General features: G+C 36.2%; 1 protein-coding gene across 2 annotated transcripts in view; it reads left to right on the top strand.

Annotated features, from left to right (window-relative positions):
* LOC308642260 (NXPE family member 1-like) overlaps window positions 1-15849 on the top strand; it is a gene marked incomplete at its 3' end in the record, with an annotated part of 79602 nt that extends 63753 nt beyond the window's left edge. Inside the window, exons 2-5 of one of the 2 annotated variants that reach the window (XM_081281102.1) lie at window positions 7319-7782; window positions 10525-10586; window positions 14697-14909; window positions 15314-15849. In XM_081281102.1, coding sequence (XP_081137228.1) covers window positions 7376-7782; window positions 10525-10586; window positions 14697-14909; window positions 15314-15849 — 1218 coding nt within the window. In that variant the 5' untranslated portion in view covers window positions 7319-7375. Of the gene's footprint in view, window positions 1-7147; window positions 7783-10524; window positions 10587-14696; window positions 14910-15313 lie in introns of those variants that run through there. The other variant, XM_081281101.1, reaches the window with a different exon arrangement.
* Window positions 15850-22123: the final 6274 nt, after the last annotated feature.

Raw genomic sequence — 22123 nt, forward strand, 5'->3', positions numbered from 1 at the left:
CTATTAAATAAGTGAATGAAGAGAATAAGTTTACAAACCTAGGAAAATAAAGAGCCTAAGATGCATCAAAGTGCAAAGGTAATCATGCTTCCTTTTTTTTCCCAGTACTGCTGAAATATCCATATTAACTACTTCCTTCCTAGATACATAAAAATAAATCAGACCAGTCATTGAAACTCACACACTATGAAATTCACGTAGAAGTCATAAAACCTGGGTGAGGTTCAGAATGCGGGGTGAGGGCTACCCACAGTAGCCCTTTGACACTGATATTGTATTATATTGTATTGAAAAAGCTATTTGAACATTCTGAGAATATATGAAATTCCACTAGATGGAAGTTTAAGTTGCTCTTAAAAGCATGATTCTGCTTTTAAATTTTTCATTTAACAAATATTATGTTTTTCTAACAAATACCAAATGTCTTCTTTGATATAATGAGAGCAACTATGAACAGAGCAGGGAGGAAGAGCAGGAAGAAAAGATTAACATTAAACAGAGACATGAGATAGGAGGGAAAGGGAGAGAAAAGGGAAATTGCATGGAAATGAAGGGAGACCCTCAGTGCTATACAAAATTACATATAAGAGGTTGTGAGGGGAATGGGAAAATAAACAAGGAGAGAAATGAATTACAGTAGATGGGGTAGAGAGAGAAGATGGGAGGGGAGGGGAGGGGGGATAGTAGGGGATAGGAAAGGTAGCAGAATACAACAATTACTAATAGGGCATTATGTAAAATTGTGGATGTGTAACCGACGTGATTCTGCAATCTGCATTTGGGGTAAAATTGGGGGTTCATAACCCACTTCAATCTAATGTATGAAATATGATATGTCAAGAGCTTTGTAATGTTGTGAACAACCAATAAAAAAACACAAATATTATGTTTTTCCGTCACTGTGCTAGGCACTGTGCACACAATACTGAGGCAGACACTGCTCTACTTCTTTAGTAGCTGGCAGTCATTGATGATCAGAAAGTAATCAAAATATTGCAGTACAGTGAGTGACACAGACTGGAGGTTGCCCCATTCTGTTCCCTTCTCCTGTGTTCATTCATTTCATCCCAACACTCACCTGGACCTAGAACTTACCTTTACAATTGCCCCCACATCATGCTTCAGTATTTAGGAGCCCCCACTTCAATCATAAAACAATCATTTATTATGAATCATGACTGTGCACTACATCTTGCTTAAACAATTTCTCCTTGGATTCCCCCAAAGTTAACCAGCTCTAAACTCACCATTTTTTCTCTCGCATCCACTGTGTGTGGAATGTATCTGTTTTCCTTCTGCAATAACCAGACTTAAAAGGACCTTTTTGAATTCCACTAAGTGAATTTCACACACACACACACAAAATGGACATCACTGGGAATTTGGTAGGGAACAGAGAGGGATGTCTTTACATTGGGGCCCCAATGTAATAACTGTTAAAAGTATACAATCTTATTTCTGTTTCCATGACCACTTTACCATGCACATGGTGGGGAGGAGCTTCTCTCTCTCTCTCTCTCTCTCTCCCTGCCTCCCTGTTTCCCATCTTCTCCTCCTCACTATCTCATCTCCTTCTTTTTCCTCATGGACTACATAATCTTGTTGAATCACCTCTTTTCTTTTACACAGAAAATTTAGTCCAATAGGAGTTTCCACTTTCAAATTTCATACTCAGTGTTCAGCAAAAGTCACCTGCCCTGCTTATCTGGTCAGTTAAAAGGACCAACTGTCTTTAAAGGTGTTTTATAGATCATATTTTGTAACAAAAACCTACTCTTATGGTCCTCAGCTATCCCAAGTCTTTCACCAATAATAGATTAATGAATTAAATTTTCTGCTTTTCCTTTTAATGGTGGTCTGTGGATGTGGTAAGTGCTACAACTGAGAAACTGCACAGTGCAATGAGAGAATATAAGAGGGACATCTGTCTCCCATTTCGGGGTCATGGAAGAAGGAAGCAACAATCCTAAATAAAACTTGAATAAAGAGAGGGCAACAGATGGACAAAGGAGTTGGTGCTATGGGCTGGTAGTTAAGAGAGAGAAAGAAAGTGGTTCAGCAGGGAGAAACAAAGACTCAGGGGGAAAAAAACGCAGGTGAAAAATGAAACAATGTGTACAGAGGGACTCGCTTTTTATATGATTCTGTCTTGTGTTGTCTTTCCTAGGACTCTCATCATGTTCTCAAATGCAGTGCTTCAGAAAATACTGCTGATGTTGACATCTCTTTTAGTCATCGCCTGGATAACTTCTATAATTTCTCAAAACTCCACAAAGGTATGAACAATTTTCTCCAGTTTGGTTTGAAACCTCCATCTGTGACTCTGTCAACTGAGAACCTGTAAATCAGTCCTTCCTCTTCCCTCCACTCCAACTCTGCTCTCTTCTCTCCTTCTCTACCTCATTTCAGAGAGACATTGTCTGCATTTTCTCATTTCCTCATTTTCCATTCATCCTCAATCCAGTCCAATCAAATTCTACCTCATACAAACACCAAAATGGCTCTTGTGAAGGCCACAAGCTTCCCCGTGATTCTGAGTACTTGTCACCACATCAGGTGCACATATTTCTTCCAGTTTGCTATTTTTCTTTTTATTTTGTCTATGATTTATTTTTCATGCAAAAGTTATTTTTTAGTAAAACAATTTCCTTTGTTGTTTCTGGTAATTTTTTTTCTTCTTTTGATTCTGGGGATTGAACACAGGGGCACTTAACCACTGAGGCACATCCCCAGCCATTTTTAGTATTTTATTTAGAGACAGAGTTTAGCTGAGTTACTTAGGGCCTCATTAAGTTGCTGAGGCTTGATTTGAATTTGCAATCCTCCTGCCTCAGCCTCCTCAGCTGCTGAGGTTACAGTTATACATCACTGTTCCTGGCTGTTTCTGGTAAATTTTAGTCAAAAGATTTTCTACTACAAGCTTATATGAGAATCTACCCAGGTTTTCTTATATTTTTGTTTTGCATGATTCTATTGTTTGTTTCTAAACATATGATTCACTTCAAGTTTGCTGTGAAATTGTATGTGATATTGACCTAATTTTGTTCTTCCTTATGGCTATCAAGTTATTTTATTCCTCTTAGTAAAATTAAATTTAACCCCCCCCCCCTCGATTGGGTGCAGCTTCTATAACATACTAAATTTCTGTATGTAATAAGGTATATTTTGATTCTTTATTCTGTTCCAGTTTTTATTCATATCCCAATTCTACTCTATTGTACTTAGACTTGAGAAGTAAACATTACTATCTAATAGGGCTCACCTCATGTAAATATTGGACACATGTGAAATATAGAACTGAATATCTTAGTGTCATTTGGCAACCATATACCAGACCATTTGTTTCATTTGACCCTATCTGTAGTTGTGTCTGCACATGTGAAAACTACTGATTTTTATACATTAAATGTATTACCTAACTTTTTGCTCAGTCTTTCTATTGTCTGTAGCCGTTCTTCCATTTCTACTTTGAGGTTTTCCATAAAAATATCCCCTGCATCTGAAAAGAAAGACTATTTTACCTCTTTTTTTCCCAATTCCAAGGACTTATTTGCTTTCCCTTACCAAGTAACATTAAGCGAATTCCTCCAGCCCAATGTTAAATAGTAGTAGAATGTGGGAAATTTACTTGTCTCATGCCTCATTTGGTGGCAAAGCCTCTCCTATTACCTTTTAAGTAAAATATTAATAGAACATCTTATGGGTGGAATATGTAAATTTATTTTTGTTGAGTGTTTTATAACAAAATTGTGCTAAGTTATTTGAAGTAATATCCTTTTGTTCCAGTTAATACTATAAGGCAATTAATAAACAAATACTATTTTTCACCTCTCTTTCTACTGTTCAACTATTTTCATGGTGGTATTACCTCTATAATCTCAGAGTACAGAGCCATTGCATAAATATTGTATTCCTTGTAAGCATCAATTAGAATTATTCCTGTAAGCTAATAGATATTTAGTTCTTACCACAAACACATATATCAAACTTTACAGTTATTCTCATTGCTTAAAGTTCAGTCTGATTTAATAGGTTCTTTAGAAGGATTCAGATAAAAAAAATAGTATCCTATAGTTCAAAAATTTGCCTTTGATAATTATCACAAAGGTCAATTTGTCTATTTTATTTTAAAATTCCTGCCTCGTGTTTCTTTCTTTGCATTCCTTAAATATTTTACTCCAGTGAATTTTAGCTAATTTTACTCCAGTGAATTTTAGTTAATGAGTAAAGAAAATAAAAATTTAAGAAAAAACACAAATAACTATAAAGTGGTATGCTACACAAGGAAAAATCTACAAAAGAAAATAAAATCATCATACATTTGGATGAACCTAGCAAAATACCCACACATTAAAATTAGAACATTCAGAGTTACAAGCTAAACTTGATATGTCACAGCGATAGTAGGTAATTTATTATACCTATTTCAGAAACTTATAAATCAGACTCCAAAATTAGTAAATATCTATAAGGTTGGAAAACAATAAAAAAAAATGATCTAACACAAACCCATACGGGAAGGGAGGGAGTTTAAATAGTGAATTAAAAGGTATATTTTTATTTAGATATTGTTTGGTTCTGTTGTAAAATTCATTTGTTTCTTTAAAATAGTTCCTCCATATTGCTGATATTTCCTATCTTTCCATCCATTACCTCATTTAGCAGTTATAATACCAGTTTCGAAGAAGACCTTGTCTGATAATTCTAATATATTTTCTCCATGTTTATTTCCATCAGTTGTCTCCTCCTTTGAGAAATAGTGCATGTTTCTGGTTCCTTCTATGCTGAATAATATTTAATTATATACTAAAACTTTAACTGTTATATTGTGGGAATGTAAATTCTGTTTTACTCCTCAGGAGTGTATTAATATTTTTGAAGTGGCCAATGATTAACTTAATTCAACTTGAACTGCAAACTATCTCATCTGTGATTAAAAGTGATTCAAACCTTAATTAATGAGTTGTTTATATGATCAAAGTTGACATTAGGATTGTTTATACTATACCATGTCAAGATGAAGAAAATTCTGGTTGAATCTTGGTTTGGATGTCATTGGAGTTTGGACACTTAGCAGATGCCCATCAGACTTTGGCTGTGGATATTTCCTGTGTTGCAGGGGTGTAGGAGCCACTTCTCTAGTTGCTATTAAATTTCCACCAGCAGCTTCTGCTTTGTCAGCACACACCCCTCTAAACTATCTTGTATTTACATATATTTATATAAATATACATCTGAGGAGAAAGAGGCAATTTAAAGTCTATGTTCATGAGTGAAAACTTTCACTTTTCCTATATTGCTGTTATCAAGTTTTAGTATAAGGTGTTTCCTCATTATATAAGTTAATAATATTTGTACTCACAAATAAAAATTGTTCAGCCTGTGACTTTAGGAGGTGGGCAAAATGGAAAAAATGTTTTCATCATCTTTATATTTTTATTAGAATTATATACTGTATAATTATTTTCTATCCCACTTCTCTATTCGTAGTGTGTATACTAAGGTTTATGCTTTCATAAAACACAGACATACATGAAACGATTCTTATTTAAATTTCATATATTTGCATCTCTCACTATTTCTTTTTTTTAAAGAAAGAGAGAGAGAGTTTTTTAATATTTATTTTTCAGTTTTTGCTGGACACAACATCTTTATTTTTATTTTTATGTGGGGCTGAGGATCAAACCCAGCGCCGGGGCGCGCATGCCAGGCAAGTACGTTACCACTTGAGCCACATCCCCAGCCCTCTCACTATTTCTTACATGGCTTAACCAAAGGTTTCTCAGTGCTCTAAGTTTTCCCAAAGATTGAACTTAGATTTTCTTCATCTATGTTTTAGTTATATCTCATTTCATGGTTTCCAGTCTCTTTTGGTTTACTATGCCACTGTGATACCAACCACCAGGGTTTTACTGATTGAGGGTGGGCCACAGAGTATTCAGGAAAGGATTTTTTGTACCGCTGAGATTTGAGATCTACATATGTTCTTACATGTGAGGCAGTTGACAATCACTGATCTATAACCAGTGTTCTCAAGCTTATCTGAACACAGGATGTCTGTGAAGTGTTTGAAAACCACATCCTCCAGGATTGCAGTTTAGTGACTATGGTTCAGTTGACCTGGAATGCAGCCTCAGAATCCATGTTTTGAGAAAAGCTTGGCATTTTCGTGTGATTATCAACAAGATTCAGAAACCACTGAATTTGAGCACCTCTATAACACTGTACAGTGACAACTAAGGTTGTTGGGATTTCTAAATGAGAAGTTAACAGGTATTTAGGTGGTTTGGAGAAAAGAAGAAGGTAGCCACCAATGCAGAAATTGGAGAAAGTGTTAGTAAAATGCAAGATGTACAAGAAAGGAAGGTCATCTCCTAAAAAGAAAAGCAGTTAGTCTTGTCAAAATAGAGTGCACAGGACGAAGTGCAGAACTAGGCTGGAAAGACAGACCAGAGCATAAAGCCCTGTTAAAATTGGATTTTATCCCAAGAATCATGAGAAGACATTAAAGGGGTTTAAGGAGGAAGCAGATGTGAGTAGAGTTTTGCTTTCAAAGGGCTGATCAACTACAAGGGGGAAAACTGAAGGGAGAGAAAGCGGGACTGTCCTCGTGAAGCCTGAGAATCACTTCCCAGTAGAGGAGGAAACTACAATCCAGGAGAAAAATGGTGGCAGCTGGAATCATGATAAGCTGGGGAGGAAAAGATGGTTAAACATGGGTAAAAGTATACTGAGGAGGAACTAAGAAATGAGCTATTGGGAGCAGGGTGTGTCTGAAAAGGAAGAACAAGTGAACCAGCATCACCTTCTTAGTCAGATGTATTATTTGAGATATAAATCTAAGATTGAATATGTTTATTTATAATCGCTCAGACATTCTCCAAAATATTGATGTAAAAATATAATTTTTTAATTTATGCAGAATTGTCAGAAAGTTTAAATGATATGGATGATAATAGGTGAACTCAAATTCATTATAAGTAAAATTTAAAAAAAATTACTGGGAACAGGTTTGTTGAATAGTATGTCCTGTTTGTTATCATTTCAGCTTTGGTCTGCTATAAATGTACCCATCAGCTTTTATCACTGGAACATCTCCACAAACTGTTCATGTTCTGAAATAAAAATGAGCCCTGTAAACACACCAACAGAAACTGAGCTGAGAATAAGGAAGATTCTGAAAACACTAAACCAGCTGATCCCACCCAGACCCTTCACCCATGAGGATACCACCACCAGTGCCACACACAGCACAGTCACCCTCCTCAACCCTAGAAACACATACTGCAGGGGGGACCAGCTGGACATCCTGCTGGAGGCCAGGGACCACCTGGGACACAAAAAGAAATATGGAGGGGACTTTTTGAGGGCCAGGATGTCCTCCCCAGCCCTGAAGGCAGGTGCCTCAGGAAAGGTGACAGACTTCAACAATGGCACCTACCTTATCAGCTTCACTCTGTTCTGGGAGGGCCAGGTCTCCTTGTCTCTCCTGCTCATCAACCCCAGTGAAGGGGTGTCGGCTCTCTGGAGGGCAAGGAACCAAGGCTATGATAAAATTATTTTCAAAGGTAAATTTGTTAATGGCACCTCCCAAGTCTTCACTGAATGTGGCCTGACCCTAAACTCTAACTCTGAACTGTGCACCTACCTGTATGGGAGAGACCAGGAAGCCTTCTACTGCATGAAGCCTCAACACATGCCCTGTGAGGCCCTGACCTATATGTCCTCCACGAACCGAGAAATTTCTTATCTTTCAGTCAAGGAAAAAAGCCTTTTCCATAAGTGAGTATAATTTTTAATACAATGAGAGCTATTGGGATTAGGGTCATACATAGCTGTCTCAATATTGATCCTCTCAGATACTCCCTCCACTCAAAGTTATAGTCATATATGTGATGTGATATTTTCATGGCATCCCTGTTTATGACTCAACACCATAGTTTGCATTTTGGTTGATACAGTCACAAAAAGACGGTTACACAGAAAGAATTCAATAATATACATGCATTTACATCTCTGTATTAATAAGTATTGTTACTATAGATATATGTTTTACAAAATACACTCTGTGGAAAACTATTTTGCTATGTGTTCATAGATGTTCCACATTAGGGAAAAAAAGATTCCTTGTACATATATAAAAACATCATGCTACTTTACCTTCCATATTATATCCCACAGATTCTGCCTCTTAAATGTCTTTATTTTTCATTCCTCTCCATGCCCAGTGCTGCTATCCAAGTAGAGACCACTATTACCTCATTTGCATGACTGAAATGGGTTCCCGCCTGGTCTCCCTTCCATCAACCATCATACCCTCCTTACACTGCAGCCTGAGCAACCTTTCTAAAAGGCCAGCTCCTAAGGTGCATGGGCTCTCTCTTGTCCAGTGAGGAGATCCACAGAACAGGGTAGAGGAGAGTGCGGCTGTGGAGTCGCTAATCAAGATCTGCAGAGACCAAGTAGGAAGCAGATCTGATGTTACTGCGCAGTTACCAAGTATATATACCCAGGCACTAGCTTAGCAGATTATGGCAGCCACCAGTACAATTTCTGGCCAGCTGTTCTTGCAGCAACCAGTCGAGGAGTGGGCTGTGGAGCAAGCACAGGGACTGCAACACCCGGCCTCACACCCAGGGCTGTGCCTACGGGGTAAGCGGTTTGCCGATGGCACAGGGGAATGACTTGCCACTCAGATGCCCTTACGGTATGCCATGTATGCAATACTCCATGCACTTGTCCCCACACTATGGGTCATCTCTAGCTGATCTCATGATCAGACACACCTCAGTGTATACTGTTTAGGGTGGAGGAGTCCTTCTACTTCTCCACATTGTTACGTGGAAGCCCTGGTTGACCAGCCTCTTCTAACCTCAGTGCACGTTTCCCCTATCAATCTTGGCAGCAGCCACACCTGCCCTTCTCCCACTCTTCACAAACAGATGTGCACTCCCTGGTCTCCTTGTTCTCCACTAAGATGGAAACAATTCACTTTGTGGCTTAGAATTAACTATCAGGGTTTTCTCATGGGCTTCTCTGAGTATTTGCAAAAGGAAATTCTCATCACACACACACACACACACACACACACACACACAACAATGAGCAAAACTCTGAGGCATATATCAGTCCCAGAGACTTATGTTCATTTTCTAATTTCCCATAAGCCTCAGTCCACTTCCTTTTCACTTTTCATCTTGCCAAAATCTATTCTCTTACCCCTAGAGACTTATTTTCTCTACATGTGGCAACAGTGAAATGCTAGATTCTGAGCAATTCCTTTCTTAGCAGTTTTCAAAGTCAGGCTTAGAAGTTTTTTTTCCACAATCTTTCAAAAATATTTGCTTAGAAGAAATAAGAGTAAACATTGAACATGGAAAACTAACACACATTCCATATGTAATGCAGTTATACAGATGCTTATGCAGCTATCCTGATCTATAGTGCATGGCTTACTTCTGAACAAATAAAAGCACAGTTGGTTTTCTTTTCTTCCTTTTTGTCTCCAGTGTGCAACTCACCACATCTCTTCCTCTCCATTAACCATCCTGATGGCTGAACCCCACTAAGGATCACTCACCATTTCATGGGATTGGATCTAAAGAGACATCCATAGCATAGAACAGGGTACAACTTATATCTGTTGTATATATGTTGTACTAGGCACCTGAGTCTTCATCATTCCCTTGACCCCTTCCTGCCTGCCTCCATTTACACACAGTCATACACAGGAGATAAGCAGTAGGGCTAAAAGTAGGAAGATTCAGGTAGGCTTTTATCAAGTGGAGGAAAGAAATTCAGTGTACAAATGGAGCGTGCATTTATTTATTCATGCATCAGGTTGAACATTACTTTCTGCCAGTCACATTGACGGATATTTAGGGTACAACAGTGCATACATATGTATACATTACCTGTCTTCACATGATCCTCATAAAGCTCATATTGCAGGACAAACTGAAGGTAAAAGCAGGAAACATGCTTAAGGAGGGAAACAGGGTCTCTGTGATGAGGGGTCTTGGTGCCATGACAAGGAGCCTGGACTCCTTAGGTAAGTGATGCAAATACAATCAAGGGCTTTAAACAATAATGCAGTTGCATTTGCCATTGGAAAGTGTGCTCTGGAGGGTGTGTTAAAGAAATTAGGTGGGATAAAACTTAGGTTGGCCAACTAGAGGCTCACAATAATTAATGAAAAATATTATATAAACTTGAATGGGTGATATGGAAGAGGATAAAGAACTTGCAGATTTGATACACATTATGAATCTAAGATTCTAGGACATACTATTGCATATGGCAGATGAGAAGAGCTGCCCCGGACTTCAGATACTCTCCACAAGATAGAAAGACTTCCAAAACCTAATTTACTTATAATACCCAGTATTCTCAAATTTATAATAAAAAATAATAGTTTCAATTATTAAAAAATTTAAAATTATCCTTTACTTGCAAGGAGGTGATTTATGTGGCCTGTGCTATGTGAAAACACAACAGGCTAATCTATGATCTTATTTTTTGAAGGTCCAAAGTGGGAGTTGAAATGATGAAAGACCTTAAAAATATTGATGTCTCCCATTGCAACAGTAAGTCTGCTTTTTTCTGTGGTAGATGTATGTGTCATGTGTCTTATGCAGAGAAAAGTTATCAGTGTTAACTCTATTAGTTGTAGATTTCCAGCAACATGATTCTTAGCAGGTGTCTGTGATCTCAGTCTTTTTGAACATTATAGAAGAAATCAATTCAAGGAAATTAGTTTAAAATTTGTTTGTAGCAGATTTCTTCTTGACTTATCCTAAAGGAGAAAATCTTAGTATCCTACATTCATCTCCTAGAGTCTGAGGTGCTGTACAGATGTCTGTGATGGGTACCGATGGCTTCAGAGCAGGAACACTCTGGCTTTGGTTTCCTCATCTCTGTTGACATAATTCCAGCTTTTAGTTGGTGCTCTTAGCAATTTCATATGAAGTTTCTATCTTTTTAATTGTTTCAACAGCAAATACAAAGCAACGTTACTCGTGAAAGAATAATATTTATGCTTATTTATACCTTAGCTTTATTTTTAAAATTTTTTACACATTGATGGACTTTTCTTTTATTCATATATTTGTATGTGGTGCTTAGAATTGAACCCAGTGCCTCAAACATGCTAGGCAAGTGCTCTACCACTAAGCCACAGCTCCAGCCCCTATACCTTAGCTTTAAATAATTATATATAAAGCCTGTGATTGGTAAACTTGAAAACTCATGATTTATTTCTTATATTTATTCATTTTTCCATATGAGGCATTTTGAGTCAACTGAGAAAAATTAATACCTAGTAAGTTTGTGATCTGAAAATGTTCAGTCTGGAGCTGGGGTTGTGACTCAGCGGTACAGTGCTCATCTCGCCCGTGCGAGGTCCTGGGTTTGATCCTCAGCACCACATAAAAATAAATAAATAAAATAAAGGTATTCTGTCCAACTACCACTAAAAAAATATTTTTAAAAATTTAATCTACCAACTCTGTGAAGAAAGCAAAACACAGAAGGAGTTATGTTAAAGTTCATATTTGAGTAAGCCCTGAAGAATATCTGTAGTCAGAGAATGAGGTGAAAGTGAAATTTCATAAAGATCATGGTAGACTTGTCAGATGTAAGAAAATAATATAAAACATCAGCTAATTTTGAGTAATTTCTACTTGCCTATGTATTTATACGTTGAGATAAAGAAAACTTTGAATCATACACTAAAAAAAAAAAGCCTTCCTTGCTAGAAGTTATTTAATTGTCTTTCCTGGATTCTTTAATGTGGTAAGATTTTTTTTAATATTTTGTATTTGTCAATGAACCTTTATTTAATTTATTTATTTATGTATTGTATGTGGTGCTGAGGATTGAACCCCGTGCCTCACAATGCTAGGCCAGCGCTTTGCCACTGAGCCCCAGCCCCAGCCCCAGGTTTGTTTTTTTTTTTATCCATTCATGACCACAATTATCTGGACCCTGTTGGGCCTAGAAAATAGGAAGAAGCCAAATTATGGAAATTCTCAAGGGCATGCTTTAGATTTCAGTGTTTATTTGGTAAACTTTTGAAAACTCCATTGATCAACTGAGGAAGAGAGTGGTATGCTCCCCTTTATACTTCAAAAGGCAAATTCATAAGTGAACAAAATAAGTATGAACTACATAAAGAGATTTAAATTGTTACTAAGGGACATAAAATAAAATTTATACATGGAAGAAAGTATGCTTTTTCTGGATGGGATGAGTTCATATTTAAAGGATATCATTTTTCTCTGCATTAATTTCTTCTTGCTGCTACAACCAAGTGGCTTTTAATAAAATGAACATATTCTCTTAGTGTTATTCTTCCAACACCCAATATCAGTCTCACCAAACAAGTCAAGATAGAGCAAACCTTTATTCTTTTCTGGAGGTATATGCAGGAATCTGTTTCTTTGCCTTTTTGGCTTCTAAAACATGCCCTCCTTATTTGTAACTCAAAATTCAAAACAACAACAAGAACAAATAAAACTAAGATCATCCTTATCAAAACCACAACAATGGGTCAGTTACTCAGGTAACATGTTTCTGGCCTACCTTCTGCCTCCCTCTTTCAATTTAGAGGATCAATTAAATTAGACTGAACCCCTTCCCCTAGATAATCCAGGATTGTCCCCTCTCAGAGTCTATACACTTAGTCAATCTTGAAAATCTTTCTGTCATATAAGGCAACATATTCACAGGTTTGAGGAATTAGGACCTGAATGTAATGAGGAACCACAGTCTGCCTACTATAATCTCTAATCAAAAAGGTGAGCAAAATTAACCACAAAATATTGAGCCTATTCTAAAATGAAATTATGTAATAATAATCATAAGGAAATAAATTCTCTGGCATGTAAATATTATACAGGATACGCTTTTCAATAATAAGCTCAAAGGCTCTCATCTTGAATATGCCAGTATATTACTGGGATGGGGATAACTTGGTAATTGTGGGTGTTGAGTTTTTAGGCTTATGATATTCAAGCATCCATGATACAGTGTTATTGAGCTTCCTCCAAGAGCAACTATGTCACAGTAAAAGACCAACATGATTATAGGATTAGAAAAACTACCTTTGGCAAGAAAAATCACAAGGATTTAATAGCTCTTCCAGTTTCATTTTCTAATTCTGCCACCAGCACCATTTTGTCATTTTGTCCTCAAATTACAAATACATCTATCCATTGATATTCATGGAGAGGGTTGCCTGCAGGACCCAACAGGGACATCAAAACTGATACCAAGATGCTTACCCCTTACATATAATGACATGGTACATGGTATAAACTACAACATCTTCCCATATACTTTAAAGCATCTCCAGAATACTTATATCACCCAATTCCACATACATGCTATATAAATAGTTGCTATGCTATATTGTTTATGGAAAAAAAAGAAGAGAAAATCTTCATGTGTTTAGGAAGATAAAAAAAATTTCCCAAATATTTTCTATCCATGGTGGATTGAATCCATAGATACAGATCCCATGGATACAGTGGCTCAACTATACAGTACCAACACGTAAGGAAATACTATTTTGTAGACACAGGCAAACAGAGACTGCAATGCCTATGAGGAGCTAAAGAAGGAAGGTAAAGCAAAGACTGCTGGTAATCCCCCACTATCCATTCTATTCTCTCACTCTAGAAGAGAAACCATTAGTTTAGCTGAACCCCTGGCCACCTTTCCTTGTGGCTACTTATGGCCACATTACATTTTTTCTAGGAGTAAAAATATGGGAAATTTGTACGTAACATCTTTAAAAGCAAAACAGCTTGCCCTCCTCATCCATTTGTCTCCTTCCTACTGGCTGAACTATAAAAGGAAGTTCAGTGGTAATGTGCTGACCTAGCATGCAAAGGCTCAGGGTCCCATTCCACACACTGCGCAAAAAAAAAAAAAAAAATCAAAACAACAACCAATAAAACTAATGAGGCAATGGCTCAGCAGTGGTGCAGCAGCATAGAGCTTGGCAAGGCAGCATGATGTCAGACATCTGAGGACATTTGTTACAGCATGGCAGAGTTGGTGCTCTGCCACATGGGATACCTTAGAAGACAGACCATTAAAGAGCCTGCCATTCTAGGAAAACAGGCTGCAATGGCTCAGAATATTGGTTTCTGTGGAATACTGCAAATCACCTTTAGCAAGGTCCTATTTTTTTTAAAAAAAAGCAACATTAAGTCAAGGTAAATATTTTATACTGTTGAAGGTTTTCAAAATATGTGCATGTTATATTTTAAGCCATTTTTTAAACATGGCACACTTCATAGTTCCTTCATTGATGGAACAAATAAAAATGATTCAATAACAAAGACAACAGCTGGCAATCCCATAACACAATTCAGAGTAGAGAACAGAAAAGTCACTATAATATCACAGGAATGGCAAAAAAAAAATACAAGAAAAGAAAGGACATCACAACTTAGGTAACGAGCCCAGGTGGGAGAAAATGAATGAGAAGTGTCAGTATGACTCAAAATCTCTTAAAAGAATGAGTAGCAGTGCCTAAAACAAAACCTGTGATCAAAAAAATGCCTCTAGTAAGACAGAAGACAAGACTGTAGGGAGAGAGAAAGAAATCAGGAAGGAAAGGACCAAGAAAGGAGGCTGGTGTTTACACATGCCACTACCACCACTCACCACAGGATCTCTGCTCCCAGAGAGTGAAAAGAGCACAGAGAAATGCCAAATTGGAATGAAGATTCCTGTCCCTGGTGGATACACTTTACAAGGAAGGTGGATAACAACATTTTGTAACCAGATTCAACTAGACACAAATAACATCAATGGCTGCTTGAAAGGAAAACTCATTTACCTCCTGGGAGACTCCACAATATGTCAGTGGATCTACTACTTACCCAAAGTAGTAAAAAGTATGTACTTACTTTATATTCTTTTGGAAGTTCTGGCTGATCATAAAGTACTTTCAGTGAGGTCTCCATCTATTCTCACTTGGGCTGGGTTTATTATTATTATTATTATTATTATTATTATTATTATTATTATTTCACTTAGCTTTCTAGAATGCAATCTTAATTTGAAATCTGCTTTATTACCTCTTTCATAAGAAATGTTGTTCCTCTTTATAAACTCCAATGAAAACTTTACATTTTGATTGACTCTTCATGCGTGTGAATTAGTAATTAATTCCAGATGACAGAATGCTTCTGACAAAACTATATCAGGTAGGTATTGTAAATAATATTGTGAATATTCTTTTAAAATGAACTAATATTACTTTTTAGTTAATACCTGTTTTGTTTTGTTTTTTAATCAGCATTGAAATTTTTTGATCTTCATGAAACCGGATCTTTTCCGAAGCGTTTGCTTCTGGATGCTGGAAGACATACTCAAATTCAATGGAAAAAACATGGCTTTCCTATTATCACTCATAATCTCTACTCTGTGACAGATGAAGCTTACATGCCTCGAGAAATTGACCTAATATCAGGGGATAAAAACACAGCCATTGCGATAACTTTTGGCCACCACTTCAGACCCTTCCCCATTGACCTTTTCATTCGCAGGGCCATCGGTGTTCGAAAAGCTATTGAACGACTATTCCTAAGAAGCCCAGACACTAAAGTGATCATTAAGACAGAAAATATCAGGGAGATGCACGTAGAAACAGAGTGGTTTGGAGACTTCCATGGTTACATTCAGTATCTTATCCTGAATGACATTTTCAAGGATCTCAATGTGGGTGTCATTGATGCCTGGGACATGACCATTGCATATGGCACCAATAATCTCCACCCACCTGATCATGTGATTCAAACTCAGATTAACATGTTCTTAAGCTACATTTGCTAAAGCATAAGTATAAAAAATTACTAAATACCAATTTTTACACCCCTTGTGTCGATGAAATTTTATTCATTTTAAGTATTAAGAAAATCAAATTTAAAAGAATACCCATGGGATTATTTGTGGGACACTTACAGACAATAAGAATGGAGATGAGATGCAAATCCCAGAATTTGAGATGTAAGGAATGATCATATCATGCCTGGAGCTTGTCTGTGTGTAAATAATAAATATTTTAGGCATGGTTGAGTATGATTTCTGTTACTCATGGCTAATAGAAGAGTAAAAGGGAATAAACATGTAATCGTCATGATGTTCTAAAACTCTCACCTAACTTTCTCTGTAAAAGTATAGAGAGTAAATATTTTGGAATCTGCAGGCTATCCTGCCTCTGTCACAACTGCTCCACTCTGCACTGAAGAACAAAAGCAGCCGCAGACAACGTGTAAAGTGAGTGGGTTAAATTTTAATAAAACTTTAGAATGGACAAGAAAACTTGTATTGCATATAATTGACACATCAGGAAATAGTATTCTTCTTTTGATTCCCCCTCCACCCCAATTATTTAAACACTCAGAAAACATTTATAGATCACAGCTTCACCAAAAAATGTAGTGGATATATTTAACCCCTAGGCCTACTTTGATGGGGCCTGATTTAAAACAAACAAATTGGTAGAATTGATCAAAAATTCCTCCAAAGTTAAAGGGAAAACTAGTACAAACTAGAAACAGAAGAAAATTCCCATGAGTTGAGAAAATTGATCTAATAGAAAACTATAAGCAACATCACTTTCTGAGTGAAGCACAGCAAAATTCCTTACCAAGTCAGATAACAGAGCTGAGGACCTCTCACTAGCTCTATCTACCTGTGAACTGCAGTACACTTCAGAAAGGAACACACTAACTGCTCCCATTTCATCATTCCCTTAGGAAAAACAAAAAGCCTAGGTAGAAGAATTTAGAATGAGGGGCACCACAAGCTCAATATACAAAACTTAACTTCTCTAACAATATAAATAGATACTAGATAAGAATTAAAATTGCATGGAATCTCTGTGTACATATTGTGCATATCTTTCATTGAATTTAATCCTAGATTTTGTAACTTTTTAAAGTTCTACTATTGTATTTTTGTAACACATTTTATTTTTACAAATATGCACAAATCTTCAAAGTGCAGCTCACTAAATTATCAAAACTAAATACCTGTGTAACCCAGTGGTTTGGAGTAAATGAAGCAGAAGATATGCGAGAACACAACCCCATATCAAACTGAATGACTAAATAGTTCTACAGATAAAATAAAATTCTACAGATAAAACAAAATTTGTATTTAAAAGTCTTAAAAGATTATATTGTGCATCAGGTTGTATATAATTTAACAATATGATTCTAAAATTTCTAAAAATAAATGTGAAGAGCTAAAAATAATGAAGATACTTCTGAAAAAGAATAAAAGAACTCACTTTTCCAAACATCAAGAATTACCTTAAAGCTAGAATCTAACAGTGTGGCACTGGTGCAATGAAAAACCAAAGACCAATGAAACAGAATCAAGGAAGCAGAAGAGGCCCTGCAAACACAGTTGCTCCATGCCACATGGAGCAATAAGGAAAAGACAGTAAATTGCATAAGTGTTATGGGAAAATAGGATAACCATGTGTGAAAAATAAAACAAAATCAGAGCCCTACATTACACTATTCATAAAAAATAAATTAGTGTCCAGGGAAATCACAAATTAATGTAAAAGAAAAGAATAGAGCTTATTAAAGTGTGCATCTCACACTATCGGTGCTAAAGTCATTTTCTTTAAAATACCTAAACTTTCCATGCCTGGTCCTAGTGCACATGACTGGTACACAGCTGGGTCACCTTCGACTCTCCACTTGAGTTTGACACCCACCAGGGAGCCCAGTCTTGCATGCCTCGGTAAGGCCATGTTCCTATATCTCTGCACGTTTCCTAAATTTCTATATTTGTATCTCATGGAGCAGCAAAAAGCACTTCACAAATTCACCCAGCTCCTCACATCTCAATGTAACACAGTGAGAAAAGATTCTTAGACTGGTGACAGTAACATAGGAAAATATCATGATAGAGTGTGCTATCTGAGACTGAGTTCAAAAAGTATTAATCAAAAGGCAAAACACTAGTCAGTCTTAATATATTAAAATTAAGAATTACCTATCAAAAGATACCATTAAAAGAGTATGTGTAATATATAGAATAAAGGACTGTTTTCTGTTTCCAGACTGATAATGTGAAATCCAAATTAACAAATTGAACTATGTATATAAATAATTTTACATCACCCCCTAAAAATTATAAAGCAAAAGATAAATGGCCAATAGAAAGAAACACTTGCAGTCTATTCTAGATAATAAACTAATATGTTTAATATATAGGAAGCTCTTAATTTAAAAAATCCAGGGAGAAGTGCTGGGGAGTGATATTGGCCAAATTATATTGTTATTAGTGTGCATGTATGAACATGTAACAACAAATCTCCTTGATATGTACAATTTTATTCAATGTTCTATAGTTTTCATTATAGAAGTCTTTCCCTTTCTTGTTTAGTTTTATTCCTAGGTATTTTATGTTTTCTTGGAGGATATTTTGAATAAAATTATTTTCCTGATTACTTTCTCAGCAGATTTATTATATAAGAAGTCTATTGATTTTTTTATCTTGATTTTGTAACCTGTCACTTTGCTAAATTTGTATTTTAGCTCTAGCAGTCTTTCAGTGGAGGTTTATGGATCTTTTCTATGAATAGAGTCATATCATTTGCAAATTTTAATAATTTGAGTTCTCCCTTTTCAATTTCTATCCATTTTAGTTCCCTTCTCTTGCCTAATTTCTCTGGCTAGAATTTCTAGCACTTTAACAAATAGGAATGGTGAGAGTGCACATCCTTTATACCTGCTTCAGATTTCAAAGAAAATGCTTTCAGTTTTCCCCCATTTACTGTGAGATTTGCTTTGGGATTGTCATATATACCTTTTATGATGGTGAGGTAGGTTCCTTCTATCCCTAGTGTATTAAGTATTTTTTTTAATCAAGAATGGGTAGTGAATTTTGTCTAAGGCCCTCTCTGCATCTAATTGTGATGAATAAGTGATTTCTATCCTTAATTCTATTTATGTGATTAATTACATTTATTGATATATGTCTATTGAACTATCTTTGCATCTCTGGGATAAAACCAACTTACTCATGATGTAAAATCTTCTTAATATGTTGTTGAGCATGATTTCTTAAAATTTTATTTTATTAAGAATTTTTGAATGTAAGTTAATTAGGAATACTGATCTATAGCTTTCTTTCCTTGATGTGTGCTTATTTGGTTTTGGTATGAGTGTTATACTGACTTCATAGTATGAGTTTTGAAATGTTTCTTTCATTTCTATTTTATGGACCTATTTGAAGAGCATTTTCATTAGTTCTTCTTGAAAAGTCTGATAGAATTCAAGTGAGAATTCTTCTGATCCTTGAATATTCTTTGTTGGAAGGCTTTTTATTACTGCTTCTCTCTCATTATATGTTTAGATTTTATATTGTCATCTTTTTATATATTGGTTCTTTCTAGTTACACATGAATATAGTATTTATTTTGACATATGAAAGCATGGGATATAATTTTTTTCTAATTCAAGTCTATTTTGGCAGATCATATGTGTCTAGAAATGTATTTATTTCTTTTAGGTTTTACATTTTCTGGAATATATGTTTTCAAAATAGTCCCCAATGATCTGCTGGATTTCTATGATGCCTATGGTGATTTCTCCTTTTTCATCTCTAATTTTATTAATTTGGGATTTTTCTTTTTTCTTTTTATTAGGTCCGGCTAAGGGTTTGGTTATTGATCTTTTCACAGAACCAACTCTTTTGTTTCATAATCTTTGTATTTTTTCCCTCAGTTTCATTGATTTCAGCACCAATCTTAATTATATCCTTCCTTCTACTGGTTTGGAATTGGTTTGTTCTTTTTCAAGAGTCTAGAGATGTATCAATAGGTTGTTTATTTAAGATGTTTCTGATTTTCTTATATAGGCTCTCATAGCTATAAACATTCCTCTTTGAACCACCTTCATAGTGGTTCCAGAGGTTCTAGTATGTTGTATAATTATTCTCTTTGAGTCTAAGAATTTTTAGATTTTTCACAGGATTTCTTCTATCACCCATTCATCATTCAAATGTTATTATTCAATCTCCATGTTTATACAGTTTCTGTAGGTTTTGTCCTGTTCATTTCTAATTTTATTCCATTATGATCTGATAGTATGCAAAGAATTATATCAATTATTTTTATTTGCTAACAGCTGCTTTGTGACCTAATATAAGGTCTATTTTGAAGAAGGTTCCATGAGCCACTAGGAAGGAAGTGCATTCAACTATTGTTAGATGAAATATTCTATAGATGCCTGTTAAATTAATTTGATATTTTCTATATCCAAAGAGACTTACTGAGTTTATGCTTGTTTGACCTGTCTAATGGTGAGAGGTGTGTTGAAATCACTCAGTATTATTGTACCGGGATCTATCTGAAGCTTCCACTGGGGTAGCATCTCTTCTATGTAATTAGTTGCACCAACATTTGGGGCATAAACATTTACTATTGTCATTTATTCTTGTTGGATGTGACTTTCTTTGTTTCTTTTCATTATTTGGTTTGAAGTCTGCTTTTCCAGATATGAGAGTAGTACTCCTGCTTGTTTGGGGGCTCCATTCACGTGTTAACATCCATTTCCTTCCTTTCACTTTCAGCTTTTGCTGTCTTTGCCTGAGTCTCTCCCAACAACATTAATGGGACTTCAGCACCATGGGGCTTTCCAGAGTCAAGGGGTTGTGTCCTTCTGGGACTGGCTTAGGGTTATGGTACCATGGGGTAACTAATGGGGTTTTAGGGAAGTTCAGGTAAGAGAAGTATAGGAAAGCAAATCTTATAAGATGGTGGTTAACATTTAAGACATTTAATGGTGATGAAGTAGAAAACACTGTTAAAAGTTTTTTTTCTGCAAAAACCATAGCTATATTCTTCAAGGGTGATGCTGAATTATATGGGAAGGGAAGTTCTGGAAGCTAAGCCTTAAGTCTAAATCAAGGGTTTCATTGGATGACATCTGCTCTGGAGAGACTAGATCAACACACTCATAGGGATTGACAGTTGACAATCTCTGTGAGTATCCTGGATCTCAGAACACTCAAGAATTCTACTTGTGGGAAGCAATCTGAAAAATAATCTCTCTCCTTGAACATAGCCTTCCAAAGCTTAGTCTCTGAGTGTATTCACACCTTCCTATTCAGATTCTCTACCCGCTTCAGGTAGTCACATGAGCTGCCAGACCCAAAGGAAAAGTGAGTTGGGCTCCCTTTTGTTTTTCTGATATATACCCTTGGGTACAATCTTCTCTATTCCTGCTTCACTCACATTCTGTTAGGTACACACTAGTGCTTGCTGAGACAGTATGGCATTGTTTGCTCTGAATGTCCATCTCAACAGATGGAGCTATAGTGTGGCTAGCTCAAGATGGCTCCACCTCAGCTCTCCACAATCAGTTGAGAAACACAGGGCACTTTTCAGGCACCAGTTTAAAGTGCATTTACCAAATCCAGCTACATTTTTGGTTTCATACTTCTCTGTACCAAATCAGTTCATTGTATTTCTCTCCATTATCCCTTTCCTCTGTGGTAAACAAGTATCTCTGTCATGACCAGTTGGCTCCCCTCTTTCTTCTTTGTTCAATGTACCCAAATTTCTGATGCTCTAAGACACTCTGTCTGATATTAATTTTTATCCCTCTTTCACTATCTTGCTGAGAATGCAGTACTTCTACTGCTTGAATTCAAAGCCATGGAACAAGTAGGAGTACAAACTTTCTCCAATCTTATACTTCTGTTTTAGCCTCAGAATTTAAAATCTGCAAGGCACATTGACACATAAAGATACCCTCCCCCAATAGAAAATAAAAACTATGGAAATTGCAATTATCATTAGTTAATGTGAGAGTAAAGTCTAGAATTCAGGTGAGAGAATCCTAGTCCAGTATGTCTATTTACTAAGCCAAGAGTGTACCAGCAATAACTCAGAATCAACTAATATATATCTGCCATCCTACCTAGGAAGCCAGCACTACCTGCCCTTCTCTGTTCCAGTGTCCTGCTCCTATCACTAAGGACTACACAGTTGTGACAACTCCATTTTGTCCTTGAAGACATAAGATTTGGTATGTCCTACTTAGCAAGAAAGTTGATCTTCTAAATACAAAAGGAAATT

This window comes from Spermophilus citellus (assembly GCF_964194105.1).
Source record: "Spermophilus citellus genome assembly, chromosome: 2".
NCBI lineage: Eukaryota > Metazoa > Chordata > Mammalia > Rodentia > Sciuridae > Spermophilus > Spermophilus citellus.